Source organism: Gekko japonicus, unplaced genomic scaffold, assembly GCF_001447785.1.
Source record: "Gekko japonicus isolate JY-2015 unplaced genomic scaffold, Gekko_japonicus_V1.1 scaffold1230, whole genome shotgun sequence".
Taxonomy (NCBI): domain Eukaryota; kingdom Metazoa; phylum Chordata; class Lepidosauria; order Squamata; family Gekkonidae; genus Gekko; species Gekko japonicus.
In genome coordinates this window covers 238,372-255,366 of record NW_015160249.1, presented here as the reverse complement: position 1 = coordinate 255,366, position 16,995 = coordinate 238,372, and the positions used below count along the sequence as shown (strand labels likewise).

The 16,995-nt window shown below is 49.2% G+C and overlaps 2 protein-coding genes across 2 annotated transcripts in view; one reads left to right on the top strand and one right to left on the bottom strand.

Annotated features, from left to right (window-relative positions):
* SUCLA2 (succinate-CoA ligase, ADP-forming, beta subunit) overlaps positions 1-3,811 on the bottom strand; it is a 46,543-nt gene extending 42,732 nt beyond the window's left edge. The window contains exons 1-2 of the mRNA XM_015414081.1: positions 3,723-3,811; positions 3,475-3,625 (exon numbers count right to left, since the gene is read on the bottom strand). Coding sequence (XP_015269567.1) covers positions 3,475-3,625; positions 3,723-3,811 — 240 coding nt within the window. The remainder of the gene's footprint in view (positions 1-3,474; positions 3,626-3,722) is intronic.
* Positions 3,812-5,667: 1,856 nt separating this feature from the next.
* NUDT15 (nudix hydrolase 15) lies at positions 5,668-16,312 on the top strand. The gene is made up of 3 exons (XM_015414163.1): positions 5,668-5,829; positions 13,372-13,568; positions 16,095-16,312. The coding sequence occupies exons 1-3, from the start codon at positions 5,687-5,689 to the stop codon at positions 16,256-16,258; spliced, it is 504 nt and encodes a 167-aa protein (XP_015269649.1). The 5' UTR covers positions 5,668-5,686; the 3' UTR covers positions 16,259-16,312.
* Positions 16,313-16,995: the final 683 nt, after the last annotated feature.

Genomic DNA, 16,995 nt, shown 5'->3' with positions numbered 1-16,995 from the left:
TGTCCAGCCGCTGCTTAAAGACTGCCAGTGAGGGGGAGCTCACCACCTCCCGAGGCAGCTGATTCCACTCTTGCACAACTCTTACTGTAAAACAGTTTTCCTAAGATCCAGCTGGTACCTTCCTGCCCTTAACTTAAACCCATGACTGCGAATCCTTTCCTCTGCTGCCAACAGGAACAGCTCCCTGCCCTCCTCTAAGTGTTGTTGTTGTTGTTAGTTGCACAGTTGAGTCCGACTCTTCATGACCCCATGGATCACATCACTGCCACAAGAGGTGGCGGCAGCTACAAGCATGGGGGGCTTCAAGAGGGAATTAGGTAAACATATGGAGCAGAGGTCCATCAGTGGCTCTTAGCCACAAGGTATAGATAGAAGCTGCGGTGGCTCAAGTGGTTAAGACGCTGAACTGCAGGCTGTGGAAGGTCATTGGTTAAGCAGTTCGAGACCCAAGTTGCCGCATGACGGAGTGAGCTCCCGTCTCTAGTTCCAGCTCCTGCCAACCTAGCAGTTTGAAAGCAAGAAATTGCAAGTAGATAAATAGGGACCACTTCGGTGGGAAGGGAACAGCGTTCCGTGCGCCTTGGTGCTTAGTCATGCCAGCCACATGACCACGGAAACGTCTTCGGACAGCGCTGGCTCTTCGGCTTTGAAACGGAGATGAGCACCACAACCCTAGAGTCAGACTCGACTGGCTTTCAAGCAAGGGAACCTTTACCTTTACCTATAGATAGGAACTCTGGGGCAAGTGATGCTCTGTATTCTGGGTGCTTGGGGGGGCAACAGTGGGAGGGCTTCTAGTGTCCTGGCCCCACTGCTAGACCTCCTGATGGCACCTGGTATTTTTGGCCACTGTGTGACAGAGTATGGATGGGCCATTGGCCTGATCCAGCATTGGCTTCTCTTATGTTCTCCTGTCTTAAACCCTTCAAATACTTAAAGAGAGCAATCCTGTCCCCCCTCAGTCTCTTCTCCAGACTAAACATTCCCAAGTCCCTCAGCCTTTTCTCATAGGACTTGGTCTCCAGGCCCCTGATCATCCTCGTCGCTCTCCTCTGCACCCGCTCCACTCCTTTTTGAAGTGAGGCCTCCAGAACTGCACACAAGCTTCAAGTCAAATACCATTCAAAATGTGTGACTATCCTAAGACGTTCACAATAGAATAATCTGCCTAAAGAAGTAGAAAAGGGTCCAGTAGCACCTTAAAGACTAACAACATTTGTTGTAGGGTATGAGTCACTGCTCACTTCTTCAGATATAGAGAAGTGAGCAATGCCAGTGACTCAAGAAAGCTCATACCCAGTGACTCAAGAAAGCACATACAAATTGTGTTAGTCTTTAAAGTGCTACTGGACTCTTTTCTACTGCTATGAGCAGTCTAACACAGCTACCCATCTTCATCTATCTGCCTAAAGAAGTTTGGAAGGAAAGTTAACTCCTTTTTTAAGGACAGGTTGTTGTACAGGATGACTTTCAAACTCCCTTCTAAATCAAAACAGATCAATGGCTCACAGTGCAGTCCTAAGCAGCGTTACATCCCTGCAAGTCCACTGAAATCAATGAGCATAAAAGGGCACAACTCAGCCGCACCAGTTGGGTCCTAAATCACGAGAGTGTGATGGGAAGTGAAATGCATTCCTATGGCTTCTGAGTGTTCCCCTCCTACACACATACCATAGCAATAGTTATTAGAAACCAGCTCGTCTACAAACTTGTTAAACCAGAATTTAGATCTATGGTGGCAAGCTCCTAAAGCAGGTATAAATCATATCAGTGTCACTGAGAGTACCCTTCTCAATTATCCCACAGGTATGCTGTTTGTCAACAACAAAGACGCACAAAAGACACTGTCAGAGGCGGCCCACAGTAGTCAATCTTCCTTCTCCAGCAAGCGATCAAGCCACTAACCAGACTATCTTTCAGGAGCATTCTCAGACTTGCCATTAAGGCTGAGCTGCTTTTAATGGCCAGTGCCCATGGGTCTCTTTGCTGGTTTTTTCTTTTAGCACAGTTTTTTTTTTCTCCACTGTAACATTTGTTATTTATGCAAGGTTTTAAATTATAACCCATCCTGGGGATCAGGACAGGCTACCTGAGCAATACTTTGGTAGATCAGGCTCAGAGGGCTACTTAATTCAACACCCTGTTGCCCACAGTAGCCATGCAGCTGTTTCCAGAGACCCCACAAGCAACAGACCTCCCTCACCGTCTGCCCCACAGTAAATGGAAGTCAGAAGCATCCTGTCACTGAACCCAGAGGTTCCCTTTCTGCTAATAATGAGGATAATCCTCTGTTAAAGCCATTGGCCTTTTCTGCACATTGTAGCAGCGTGCTCCATATATTATAAATGGTAAGAAGAACATTCCGTACAGAATCTACCGACAATCCGTTTCAATTCCTAGCGCACAACTTGCAGTTTTCCCACTGACATCGTGTACCAGCTTGATGCTTTCCCTCCAAGATCTTTTCCCCCACTTAGTCAATGCAGCACAGCAGTCCACAGATGTGAAATCAGGAAGTGTTTTTATCCTGACATACGTCATTTCGCAATTGCATGACGTTAAGCGTCAACAGCTACGTCTCTAGCTCAGGTTTGTGGGGGGGAATCTCTTTGGAGCTCTGCAAAGACTACTTAGAATTTTCAGCATTCTGGTGTTATCCTCAAACTTGGTCTCTCTCACACACACACCCCCCTTCAACTAACTCCACATCCCTGATGACTTAAACAAAGAGCAGGGCTCCCTAACAATGTTCCCTCTAAGCTGTGGAGTCCTGTGAGCAAAAATTCTACTTTGTGAGCTACTGGCATTAAAGTTGTGAGCGAGCAATTTGTCTACTGCATAAATTAGTTTGCTCTGGAGCCATCCTTCCTGAGCTAAGGCAAAAATGTGTGAGCCGGAGGCTAAAAAACTGTGAGCTAGCTCACACTAACTCAGCTTAGAGGGAACACTGCTCCCTAATAGAAATCCCTTGAGGAAGTGGTTCTCAACTAAGGAAGTGGTTCTCAACCTGTTTACTTCATTTTCCCCTTTCTCCCTGAAAATTACCCGTCTCCCTGAAAATATCCTGAAAACCTTGCTGGTCTCTAGGGCGTTTCTGGACTCTTCGGCTGCGGTCCACATTTATTGCACTTTCCAACTGGATTTTACTGTGCGAACGGGGAAAAAAATCCAGTTGGAAAGTGCACTGAAAGTGGGTTGTTTAGAGTGTCTGACCGCAGCCTCCCAGTGCTTTAAGGGACTTCGCGACTGACTCTCTCCCACACCTCCATTCTTAAACTAAGCCATTGCTACCCTCCACTCTGTGTTCTAAGAATAGGATTTTCTCAAGCAGCAAACGGGGGGGGGGGGGGGACTTCTCAGAGGCACAGGTGCTGCCTGGCAAATATCCAGCTAAAAGGGCACGGGAGGATTAGCAGAAGCAGCCCTGGCGGGGGGCTCCCGTAAAACCCAGTCTTGGACCCGCCCCGTCCTCACCTTGGCGGCGGCGCTCAGGACACCGTGGCGGCCTCCGCTGCCGTCCCTCAGCCGCTTGGCAGCTGCCAGCGCCGCCCGGCCGCAGATCATGGAGGCGGCCATGGCTGACCTCCTTCCTCCGTGAGGAGCCGCTTCCCCCACCGCAGCGCGCCTGCGCGGAACTCGCCGCACCGCCGAGAGGGAGGCGGCCAGAGGGGCGCTTTCACGGCCGCTCTACTTCCGCGTTCGAACTGGACGGCGTCCCTGACGCCGGCTCTCCCGACGCAGAGTGCGGAGGTCCAACCATAGAGAAGCCAGACGACAGAGTGCCGTTGCTCGCCTCCACAGACAAGCGCATTGGGGAGGGCTTGCCTCCTTTACAGCTTTTTTTGTTGTTGAAAGAATGTCATTCTTGAAAAACACTTTGGGTCCCCCACCCTCCCCACTAAACCCAACGACTTGTAACTAATTGCATTTGCTCAGCAGTTACTTTGGAAACTGAGGGTGTGGTTGCCAACCTCCAGGTGGCGCCTGGAGATATCTACCTATCATGACTGATGTCGAAATGATAGACATCAATTCACCTAGAGAAAATAGCCACTTTGGAAGGTGGACTCTATGGCATACATGACCCACCGAGGTCCTTCCCTTCCCCAAATCCCGCCCTCCTCAGGTTTTTTGTTGTTCAGTCGCACAGTCGAGTCCGACTCTCGACCCCATGGACCAGTTCACTCCAGGCCTTCCTGTCTTCCGCCGTCCTCTGAAGTTTGCTCAATTTCATGTTCGTTGCATCGATGAGACTGTCTAACCATCTCATCCTTTGCCGTCCCCGTCTTCTTTGACCTTCAATCTTTCCCAGCATCAGGGTCTTCCCCAGTGAGGGCTCCCTTCTCATTTGGTGGCCAAAGTATTTGAGCTTCAGTTTCATTATCTGGCCTTCCAGGGAACAGTCAGGGTTGATTTCTTTTAGGATTGACTGATTTGATCTCCTTGCAGTCCAGGGGACTCTCAAGCGTCTTCTCCAGCACCATAGTTCAAAAGAATCTATTCTTCGGCGCTCGGCCTTCCTTATAGTCCAACTCTCGCAGCCATACATGACTACTGGGAATACCATTGCTTTGACCATGCGGACTTTTGTTGGCAGGGTGATGTCTCTGCTTTTTATCATGCTGTTTAGGTTCGCCATCGCTTTCCTCCCAAGGAGCAGGCGTCTTTTAATTTCATGGCTGCTGTCACAGTCTGTGGTGATCTGGGATCCCAGGAACGTGAAGTCTATCACTACTTCCATGACTTTCCCTTCTATTTGCCAAGGAGTGATGGGGCCAGATGCCATGATCTTAGTTTTTTTGATGTTGAGCTTCCACCTCCCAAATGTCAAGCTTTCCCCCAAACCTAGAGCTGGCAACCGTATTGGGGGCAGGATCTTTCCTTTCAGAAAACCCTGGATGCCTTCAGACGGAGGTTTTGCAAGGCTGGGGGGGGATCCACAAAACATTGTCCCCTGATCCACTGTACGGGTTTTCCCAGGTTTGATATCTTTTTTCCCTTAAAGATCACAATCAAAGCGCCTTTTGTACACCATGGGGATAGGAAGGTGGATGTTTTTAGCGGTCCTGCCCGCATTGCTGCCATTCACTGACTTAAAAAAAAAAAAAAAAGTTACAACGATTTATTGCTCCAGTCTACTAGTTCCTCTGAATTCCCAGCTTCTATCTTTATTTAAACAAGTCGCTAGCCCTTTAGGGAATTAAACCCTGGAACACTTTTCACTGCCACTGACTTGAGGAGAGAATGATTCTCTCGTGTGAGTTGACCTGCCCCTTTCACAGCGGCTTAAGGTGTGCAAAACAGCTGCTTAATGCCATGGCGGTAAATTACATCCAAGTCAAGCCTCTGGGAAAGGAACAGTTCGTTTTTCTCCAGGCCAGTTGGCAACCCTTTGCCAGACAACCGACGGCATTTCGGGGGCTTAAGTAAAGGTAAAGGTTCCCTTGCTCGAAAGCCAGTCGAGTCCGACTCTAGGGCTGCGGTGCTCATCTCCGTTTCAAAGCCGAAGAGCCAGCGCTGTCCGAAGACGTTTCCGTGGTCATGTGGCCGGCATGACTAAACACCAAGGCGCACGGAGGCGCCAAGCGGGGCCTCCGAGCGCAAGCAACAAATGGGAGCCGACAGAAAGGAGGCCGGTCCTTCCTCTCCAGCGGGGCGGAGCTGAGCTCCGAGGGCGACAGTCAGCATGGCTTGCCGGCAGCGGCCCGGTGTCGGCGTCGGCGTGGTGGTGCTCAGCCGGGCCCACCCGGGCTGTGTCCTCCTGGGCCGGAGGAAGGGTGCAGTCGGCGCCGGCGCCTTCCAGCTCCCCGGAGGACACCTGGAGTTCGGGTAGGGGAGCGCGGCGGCCACGGGCACAGGCTGGTGCCAACAACAAGCGGGTTCCTTTTCTCCACCGGCGGTAGAGTAGCCACAAAAATGCCACTCGGATTACAGGGCGCTTCTGGTTTCTTTATTCTTCAAGTCAGGTGCTGAACCAAGGTGGCAAAGAGCTTTGCTGGTATGGTTGCCAACTCTCAGGTGGCGCCTGGAGTCCCCCCGGAATTTGCAACTGATCTCCAGCCTACAGAGATCCGTTCCCCTGGAGGAAATGCTGGCCACAGCCAGCACAGCGGCCCCTGGGAGCAAGCAAGACACTCTAGGGTTTTACCCAAAAAATCTGTGGTAAATAGGGATGCCAGCCTCCTGGCGGGGCCTGGGGATCCCCTGAAATTACAGTTCATCTCCAAACGGCAGAGATCAGTTCCCTTGCAGAAAACAGATGCCTTGGAGGGTGGACTCTGTGGCATTGCACCCCACTGAGGTCTCTGCCCTCCCCAGGCTCCACTCCCAAATATCCAGGATTTTCCCAACCTGGATCCAGCAACTCTGGTTGGTAAATCCAGACTCCTCTGCTTTAGCCACCCATAATGACAATATTCCAAGTAATTTATGTGTTTCAAGGGGTGTTTGTTTAAAAGGATCTTCAGAGCCTCTGGAAGAGGACTCAGGCAGGTGAGAGGAGTCCAGTTCTGTCCAGGGTGCACAAATTGCAGGCTTGTGCAGCCTCAGTTTGTCTTGGGCTGCTCAGGGAACCAATAGAGGGGTTAACCCTTCAAACACCACTCAGTTTTGCTCGTTGAAACTGGATATGCAGCTTTTAAAGCCCTCCACAAACACCAAACGCAGAAGCAAGGGGCAAAAGGCCTTTTATCAGGGCTCACCCAGTTAACTTACAGCAAGCACAAGCACTATGTGCAGGCTTTTGAGTTCTCCAGAACTCTTGGTCAGGCAGGCTGGCTCTTCTGTACAAAAATTGGAGATGGGGGGTGGTTACAAGAACTAAGTTATTTCAGGGGAGGTACAGTCTCTAGTTCCAGCTCCTGCCAACCTAGCAGTTCGAAAGCAAGAAATTGCAAGTAGATAAATAGGGACCACTTCGGTGGGAAGGTAACAGCGTTCCATGCACCTTGGTGTTTAGTCATGCCGGCCACATGACCACGGAAACGTCTTCGGACAGCGCTGGCTCTTCGGCTTTGAAACGGAGATGAGCACCGCAACCCTAGAGTTGGACTCGACTGGCTTTCGAGCAAGGGAACCTTTACCTTTACACTGTCCTCAGGGGACTCCATCGCAGTTTGCTCTGCCTTGTAGCATCCCCCCCCCCAGCATATCTGCATGCACCAACAGGAAGAATAGAACATTGCAAGGGCAAGAATTTCTCAGGACATCATGCGTCAGATGTGTTTCCTTTTTTTCCTGTGTTGACATTCCAGAGAAGTAGCCAAAACACGGACTCACAAAAGTCCACTGCAGATATTTCATTGTTTAGAAAAATCTCAAGAGGGATTTTTTTCCCCTAATTACCAAAGTAGCCGCTGCATCCTTTTGTACGCACTTAAGATTTTACTCTGCTTTTCTCACTAACCAGTTTTCATCAAAGTTAGATACCGGTATTTTTGTGATCATATCGCAGCCAACTTATGGCGACCTCATAGAGTTTTCAAGGCAAGAAACATTCATAGGTGGTTTGCCATTGCTTACATCTGTGTCATGACCCTGGTATTCCTTGGTGGTCTCCCATCTAAATACTAACCAGGCCTGACCCTAAGCTTCTGAGATCTAACAAGATCAGGCTAGTCTGGGCCAGGTCAAGGTAAAGGGGTTAATTTCAGCACTCCCTGGGCATCTGAGGTGTCTGCTGTGGGAATGCCAGAAGCAAAAGAGGGCAAGAGACCTATAGCTGTATATAGGGAGCTGCGGTGGCTCAAGTGGTTAAGACGCTGAACTGCAGGCTCTGGAAGGTCGGTAGTTCAGCAGTTCGAGACCCGAGTGCTGCATGACGGAGTGAGCTCCCGTCTCTAGTTCCAGCTCCTGCCAACATAGCAGTTCGAAAGCAAGAAATTGCAAGTAGATAAATAGGGACCACTTCGGTGGGAAGGTAACAGCGTTCCGTGCGCCTTGGTGTGTAGTCATGCCGGCCACATGACCACGGAAATGTCTTCGGACAGCGCTGGCTCTTTGGCTTTGAAACGGAGATGAGCACCGCAACCCTAGAGTTGGACTCGACTGGCTCTCAAGCAAGGGAACCTTTACCTTTTATAGCTGTACAGCTAGATCTTAATGCATACTTCTGCAGAAGCTTTCCCAACTGCATCCTGTAAGGTTTTCTGCTTACAGGAGTGCACCCCTAACAGTTACATGAAGAGGGAAATTCAGCAGGTGCAAATAGGAGCCAGATTCTCTCCTTATGCACAGAACATCTTGCAGGCCAAGATGCACCATACCAAGGTCTCCCCTGCCATGTTCCCATACAACTTCCCCTACTGACTTTAGTCAGACCACCTTTCAAAACCTTTGTCACATGTACAAAAAGACTCCCTCCCCCTACATTTTCCCAGTCCTCTTATATTCATATTGTACTTTTGCATATTCTGTACAATTTCTTTCTTTGCCTCAAAATTAATTTCCAGATCACTGTTTTTGTACAATATAGCAGGGGTGCGCAGACTAGATCTCCCACCTCCTTGCCCTTCTCTCTCTCTCTCTCTCTCTCGTTTCTTTTTTGGTATTTTTCGTATGTCCGAGTGCACCTGGAAGTCATGGCGACCTCTGGTGACTGACCCCTGCTGGGGGCCTGGAGGATATTCAGAGAGGTATCTGAATGAAGCCTGCCCCTGCCTCCCGACTGCTGGTATCCCAAGGAGGTCTCTTGTTAAGTCGCTCGCTTAACAAAGCAGTCGGAGAGTGATTCAGCAAGAACACAACTTTATTCTTCAACTCGAACCCAACTCCAACACGGATCAACATCAGATAGCCAGAACAGCCTTTACATTGCAGCTGTCCTGCTTTTAAACATTCCCGGCTAATGTAGCCACACCCACTGTACAAATATCAACCTATGAGGTTGCAGAGATAAGGTCCAATCATATTAGATCCCACTACTTCCTGGGCTACTAACACGATTGGATAGATTTGGAGCCTAGCCCAGGACGAAGCTTAACATTACAGTTCAGTTAGATGTTTCACAACATGTCATGCATTCAAGGCAGCTTTGAATACACTACATCTCTGTTATGTAGTGGGTAGCCGCATGGATGAACGACAGACAACGACGTGGTGCATAGCACGCTTTATTAGCACACAACAAGACAAAGGGATAAACGGCCGGCAGGCCAACTATATACACGCCTGGGGACCGCCCCTGGTCACCATTGGTGGGTTCAAATCTCCCGCCACGGATCCCATTGGTTCCCCAGTGGAGGGACTAGGATCCTAGTCCCCATTGTTGTTACGGACCGAAGCTTGGGCATATGCGCTGACCTCCGGTGGCGGTCAGCGGACACTACAATCTCCCGTCCATCCCTTGCCAGAGTTGACCCTGCTTCACTTCCGAGATCTGACAGGATCGGGCTTGCCTGGGCTACCCAGGCTGTGGCTCCCTTGCTTTTTTCTCTTGACGCAGTTTGTGTGGCTCACCAGTTCCGTTTCCTCTGCAATGTTCCTCAGTGCTGTGCCTTTTCTCCCTTTCTGGGAGGTAGCGCCACTCCGGATATGTGTGTTCCCCACATCCCCTGCCCTGCCAGGTCTCCTTGTGGAACAACGTGCACTTTCTGAAGCTGGGAGGCCCTCAGTGTGTCTAGGCAGAGAATCATCCTGAGCCCTAACAAAGACTAAGCCCGCATGTAGTGAGGAACACAGCAGAGGAAGCATCATTACGAATTCCTTCTTCCCCCTGGTGAATGCTGCTGTGGAGGTCTATCGTGTACTGCCCTCTGCCCATTCTACAGAACAACAGTCAGATAGAGAACAGAGAGAATCTCCTACACTTTCCCTCCCTCAGTATCTTTATTCTTGTACAGCAGTGGTGCTGCTCAGTCTGTGGCTTGACACATTCGCAATGACTGTCAACCAGTGTTCCCTCTAAGCTGAATTGGTGTGAGCTAGCTCACAGGTTTTATTTAGCCTCCAGCTCACAGATTTTTGTCTTAGCTCAGGAAGGGATGGCCCCAGAGCAAACTGATTTATGCAATAGCCAGATTGCTCACTCACAACTTTAATGCCAGTAGCTCACAAAGTAGAATCTTTGCTCACAGGACTCCACGGCTTAGAGGGAACATTGCAAAAGAGCCACATTTACTTCCATCACTGTCATGAAGACTGAACCTCAGGGAGGCTCACAGTTTACCCCAGGGGTGTCAAACGTGTGGCCTGGGGGCCTGATCAGGCCCCCGGAGGGCTTCTATCAGGCCCACAGTGGGACTGGTCTGTCTTCTGCTTCTTCTTCCAGTTCTGCCACTGCTGCGTCATCGTAGGTTTGCAGCTTACAGATACACACCTGCACAGCATACTCAAGATTGCAACAGCACAGACATTTTGATGCATTAATTCAGAGCAAGAGGTGTCAGTTATCAGACACTGTTAAATAAATAGAATATTGCAAGAGCACTAATGGTTTAAGCATGTTTTTATTTTAAGTTTAAAAAAAAAACCCTTTGTGTTTGCGTCCTTTATAAAGTTTATATCTCCGCTACCTGACATTACAGTTTACGACACACGTGGCCCAGCCCAACAAGGTCTCATTTATGTCAGATCCGGCCCTCATAAGAAATGAGTTCGACACCCCTGGTTTGCCCATTCCTTTTGCATTGGTTTTTTCAAGGGGAGAACCTCTCAGATATTGTAACTCTGCATGCATGAGGATCTGGGAGGGAAGGAGTTAAGAGAATTCTCTCACTCAGATAACACTTGGCCCCGCCCTCTCATCAGTTATGTGATGAGCCTGTTTGGCCATTGCTTGCCTTCTGTTTTATTATTTATTTATTTGGATTTGGATTCCGCCAAGGCTTGCCACGTCCCCCCGGGGGGCGGGGAAAACCCCGCCCCAGAGGCCCGTTAGCGCCGCCAGCGGATCGGGCCCCGGGGGAACCCCACCCCCAAAGCATGTGAAGTGCCCAGCGTTAGCACATCACCCGGAAGTGACGCAGCCACGCCGGGCGTGTCAATTCCGGGTGACGTGGTTGCGGCGCGCATGCGCTTTACGCGCCCGCTCCTGGAATGGGGCTGGAGGTCCCCGCTGTACATACAGCGGGGACTTGGCGACCCTAATTCCGCCCTCCCCACGAGTGGGCTCAGAGCAGATCACGTCATAAGTAGATGAAAACATACATTCATAAGTATGACACTATTTAAATCAACTAAGTAATACAATTTAAAACAACTGTGTATAACCACAGTTTCAGCTGGAGCGGTTGGATCCAGAGATCTTCTTAATCTGGGCCGAATAATGATGATGACAGACTTCGGTGAGGGAGGCCGGCTTCATTGGACGCCCTCTGCCTCAACCACAGGCCTGGTGGTCTGTCTTGCAGGCCACCCTGCGGAACTGCAATAAGTCCCGCAGGACCCTGATCTCAAGCGGAACTTTGTACCACCAGGCCGGGGTCAGGGCCAGAAAAGGCCCTGGCCCTGACTGAGGATAGACGGATGTCCCTCGGGCCGGGGACTACCAGCAGATGCTGATTGATGGAGCACAAGGCTTCTCCAGGGCACATATGGGGAGAGGCAGTCTCACAATCATCGTATATAGGGCTTCTCTTCTTCTCTGTCTTACCTTGGCTTGGAGCTGTAGCATGTGAACATCTGTTCCCAATAAGTTAAAATGTACCTACCTGAATATGTCGTGTAAGACGTGCTTCTATTTTTGTCAAGTAAAATTTCTTCCTCTTGTTACCATTGGAGTCAGACCATCTTTGTAATTTGTTTGAACAGCATTTTCCAGTTAGCCAGGAAAGGTGGAGGAATCGGGGATACTGCATAACGCTTCTGTGCTTCCAAGTCAAAGTGGGTTTGGGGTTTTTTTTACATTTAACCCAATAGAACCATCTGCTAACCACAAGCCCCACTGGGCAAGGGCCTTACCTACTTTCCTGAAACATAAGCAAGGTGCCACATTGGGCAGCAGTGCCCTGAAGAGCCATACTTGGCTCCCAAGCCACTAAGTATCATTGTTGTACAGAATCCCTCTGCTGCTGAAGGTCAGACGTAGAGTCTCACTGAATATCCAGTGACTTCTGTCTCTGTAAAGAGCTGCGGTGGCTCAAGTAGTTAAGACGCTGAACTGCAGGCTGTGGAAGGTCAGTAGTTCAGCAGTTCGAGACCCAGTGCCGCATGATGGAATGAGCTCCCATCGCTAGTTCCAGCTCCTGCCAACCTAGCAGTTCGATAGCAAGAAATTGCAAGTAGATAAATAGGTACCACTTTGGTAGGAAGGTAACAGCGTTCCGTGCGCCTTGGTGTTTAGTCATGCCGGCCACATGACCACGGAAATGTCTTCGGACAGCGCTGGCTCTTCGGCTTTGAAACGGAGATGAGCACCGCAACCCAAGAGTCGGATTCGGCTGGCTTTCGAGCAAGGGAACCTTTACCTTTTTATCTGTCTCTGTGCTTATAGGATACACAGTCTCTTTTCAGCCAGTGAGAGACTGTATTTCCTTTCCCTCCCTTTTGCAGTGTGTGCAGACGAAGGGGAAAGCCACAAGTGCTTAAATCTTGTGTCGCTGACTCTGTGATCAGCCTAAACTGAGTATTATTATTATTATTACTGATATCCCACCCTCTCTGCAAGGCAGTCTCAGGGCGGCTTACAAAAACTGTATAAAATACCTAAAACAGGGAATTCATAAAAGCACAGCAGTATAATCGAAAAACATAAGATATAAATTGCTAGTACATATAATATTACGATGGCGAACATGAGCAGCATTCACAAGTATGCAGTCAGCTAAAAGTCATAGTCCGAGTTATGGCAGGCTGTTGGTGGTGGTATTAATGTTGATAATGATGTTAATGTTGGGGCCTCACTTTATGTAGTACGGCTCCCTAATTGAAGGCCTGGTGGAAGAGCTCCGTTTTACAGGCCCTGCGGAACTGTAAAAGGTCCCACAGGGCCCTGATTGTCCTCTGGGAGTTCATTCTATCAGTATGGAACACCATTCCTCCAGTATAGCAACACGAAGCTTGATTGCTGTTTCTATTATTGTTGCTGAGACTGTATGACTTTGTAACCCACCCTGAGCCCGTCCGCGGGGAGGGCAAGATAAAAATCAAATAAATATGACTCCCAGGTTGACTTTTACTGCCTTTAACCTAGCAAACATGTTCGACACCATTCCCATACAGTCTCTCAAACAGATCCCAAGGAACGTTTTCGCAGTGCCATTTTGTCACACAAACACACACCCGTTACTTGGATGCTGGTTGGTTAATAGTTAGCTTTTCTAATGCTTCAGGCTGCTATTCCCCCCCCCCCCCTCCCCCCCCCCCTCTAGCCTTTTAAAAAGCACCAGTCTTTCAGGTTTCTTCAACTTTTTAACTCTCTTCTTACCTGTCTAGTGAAAGCTTTGCAGAATGTGCGGAAAGAGAAACCCTGGAGGAGACTGCTCTTCACCTAACAAACGTCCGCTTTGCTTCAACCGTGAATGCTGTTAGCGAGAAGGATAACTACCACTACATCACTATCCTAATGAAAGGAGAGGTGGATTTCGATTATGAATCAGAACCGAGGAACTTAGAACTTGATAAAAACGAAAGTAGGATACTATAGTGGTTTTCAGTGAACATTGTGTACTAGTTATCCATTTCTCCTGCAAAGGGCATAATTTCCAACATGCATGAAAGGGTACATTTTGTGCACTTGTACGTGATCTCTAGTGTAACTAAATATGCCTCTTGACCTCTTGCCCATTTTCTGTTTAAGCAACCATTTATTGTGGTCATGGAACAGCAGAGATTTTCTTTGGAGAATTGATACTCTACTATCTTAACCTCAGTTCTGCATTCCTTTCAGATTTCATTTTGCAAATATAAGCACTGAAGGTATAAAATGTTTTTAGCATCATCCAAAGGCCTGTAAATTTAATGGGGGGGGGTTGGGGGTGTCAAAATATGTTTTGTTGGTTGTTGTAGATTTTCTGGGTTGTATGGCCGTGGTCTGTTATACCTCTGAGGATGCCAGTCGCAGCTGCTGGCGAAACGTCAGGTCCTACAGTGCCAAGACCACGGCCATAAAGCCCGGAAAATCTACAACAACCAATGAACTCCGGCTGTGAAAGCCTTCGACAACATATATGCTTTGTGTTGCTTAACAAATTGAAACCTCCCTAGTCACCCTACATAACATAAGAGAAGCCAATGTTGGATCAGGCCAACAGCCCATCCAGTCCAACACTGTCACACAGTTGCCAAAAATACCAGGTGCCACCAGGAGGTCCAGCAGTGGGGCCACGACACTAGGAGCCCTCACACTATTGACCCCCCAGCACCAAGCATACAGAGCATCACTTGCCCCGGAGTCCCTATCTATACCTTGTGGCTAATAGCCACCGATGGACCTCTGCACCATATGCTTGTCCAATTCCCTCTTGACCCTCAAACTGGAAGAAATGTAGACCAGTCTCTCAGGGCCAACTCCACAGACATTTCTTGTGGAAACTCTTGATAAAAGCAGCTGAGTTAAGCTTACTACTACAGCAAGGGTGTCTTTTTCATTCTTTAAGTGAGAGGACTGAGGTGCTTGGAACTTCTATCATATGATCAGTTGCCTCCTTTATCACAAAGGAGAAATATTAAGACATGCCACCAACTGATAAAGGGTAAACTAAACCCTGCAGGTAGCGGTTTTTCTGACGGCACAGGGCAAGAGGAAGGGGAGAGTTGCCCCTTCCTTCTCCACATTATTACATGTTTGTTGTCAGAGGTCATTTCGGGGGGGATCGCGGGGGATCGCAGTTCCCCCGGGGTGAGGTACGGGGGCGGGGCACATGATGAACCCCGCCCCCTGCTTCCGGCCGCCCCACTTCCGGCCCTCATTCAGCCAGGAGGCAGGAGAAGAGGTAGGGTAAATTGCTTCCTCCCTGCCTCTCCCCACCCCTGCCTGCCTTCACGGGGCTTCCTTGCACTCCCGCCGGCCTTGCAGGTCCACCACCGGGCCCCTCATGGGGCACGGCAGTGGAGCTACAAGGCCACCAGCAGCGGCCAGGACCGTTGGGGGTGGGGTGTGTGGCCTTATGACACACTCGGTGATGTCAGGGGGTGTGGCCTTATGCTAATGAGTTATGCTAATGAGTTCCCCTGGCTCTTTTTCTACAAAACGACCCGTTTGTGGTAAAAGGTTGCACCTTACCAATGCCCCAAGGACGCTTCATTGTTCATCATATGGTCTGCTGATGGTGGCTGGCCCAAAGATGGCTCAGCTCTCCTCCATGGGGGCAAGAGATTTCCAATACGTGCCCCTGCCTGGTGGAACTCTCTACCAGATGACGTCCAGGCCCTGCAGGATCCTTCTAGATTCCTTTCGGCCTGTAAGGTGGAGTTGTTCCACCAGGCTTCCCAGTGAGGACGGTTGAGGCCAGTTTTCTACCACTTATTGGCAGTGCTGCCTGTTCTTGACAGCAGTCTAGGATGCTGTGTTGTCAGGGGCCAAACGACCATGTTCTGTTCTGATACCTGCGCTAGGATGCTATTTTATGGATTGCAACTTATATGTTTTGTAAGCAGGGCTATTTTTGGGCAGGAATGCACAGGAACGGAGTTCCGGCTGGCTCCCGAGTTGGCCACGCCCAGCAGGAACTCATTAGCATAATAGGCCACACCCAACAGCAGGAACTCATTAGGATTGTCTACATTCGGGGTGTGTGGCCTAACATGCAAAGGAGTTCCTGCTACAAAAAAGCTTTGGGTTTTGACAACAAACATGGTAAACAGAATAAGAAGCAAAAGGTTGGTGTGGCTGGATGACCACACTTCTGGGAACATGTGGGTGCAGCCTAATATGCTAATGAGTGGTGCTGTCAGGGGTGTGGCCCAATATGCTAACGAGTTTCTGCTATTGGGTGTGGCCTATTATGCTAATGAGTTCCTGCTGGGCTTTTTCTACAAAAAAAGCCCTGTTTGTAAGTATGCTTTATCCCTATTTGTAGACTGCTTTATTGAATGCTGTGAGCCAACCAGAGCCCGGTGACCCAAGCCTGAAAATAAATTTTAAAAACTTAGATCTGTCAGTATAGCTATAGAGTGACAATGAACTTGAAACTAACTGGCTTCTCTCTGCCGTCTAGGTTGGAAGTGGGTGAAATGGGAAGAGTTCCCCTCGGGAGATCAGCTTTTTTGGGCTTTACGCAGCTTAAAGGAACAAGGTTACAATCCTTTCGAGGAAGGCTTAAGTCACCTGGTGGGCTACACTGGAAGTCACCTTTACATGAAAGAAGAGAACTCACTGTAATGTGTATGAACGGCTTTGTTTACGGAACTATTTTTCTAAAAATATAATAAAGAGCTCTAGTCCATCTTTGCAAGCCTAATTTCTAGGTAAAGGCTGGTTTCCGTCTCTGCCGCACAGTGATATGCCATCAGAAAGCACTGCGTTAGGGTAGTCTTCCCACTCAGTGTATTATAACAGAGGTCACCACCACGCAACAACAATCACCTGCTGGATGGCACGTGAACAAAAGCATCTCACACTGTGGGAGAGGGAAGGTGCTGAAGAGAAACATCTGAATACTGGAAACATGCTCTGCTTCCTTGGATGTTTGGTAAGCGGAGGTGCCCTCTCTCGGCACAATGCTTACCATTGATGTCGAACTTGCTTGCTGACCTGATCCAACAAGGATGCCATCAGACCACAGAAAGGGCAGAACTTAATCACAATGGTTTTAGGGAGCCTGCAGCTGTTAATCTAGAGGAAACACCCAAGTTCCCCATTTATATATATATTTATTATTTTATACCTTCGGCTTATATACCGCCCTGACCCCGAAGGGTCTCTAGGCGGTTTACATAGTGGTTCTAACCAACCAATTAACCTGACTAGGGTCACATACAGGGTGGTGATTGCCTACCAGCACCCCGGGCTAGTTGTAATCCGGCTTCATTCTGCGGCTTTCAGATATTGGCATCCTGGTGCCCTTTCCTGGAGCCGATCTTCCCTGAGCAGCTTCCTCCGGCAGGTCTCGTCTTGGC

Bases quoted from the DNA above. Each gene is read 5' to 3' on its own strand.
- NUDT15 (XM_015414163.1), top strand. From the start codon at position 5,687: ATGGCTTGCCGGCAGCGGCCCGGTGTCGGCGTCGGCGTGGTGGTGCTC. The intron at 5,830-13,371 runs GTAGGGGAGCGC...TTACCTGTCTAG, and splicing joins GGAGGACACCTGGAGTTCGG to TGAAAGCTTTGCAGAATGTG. The intron at 13,569-16,094 runs GTAGGATACTAT...TCTGCCGTCTAG, and splicing joins AGAACTTGATAAAAACGAAA to GTTGGAAGTGGGTGAAATGG.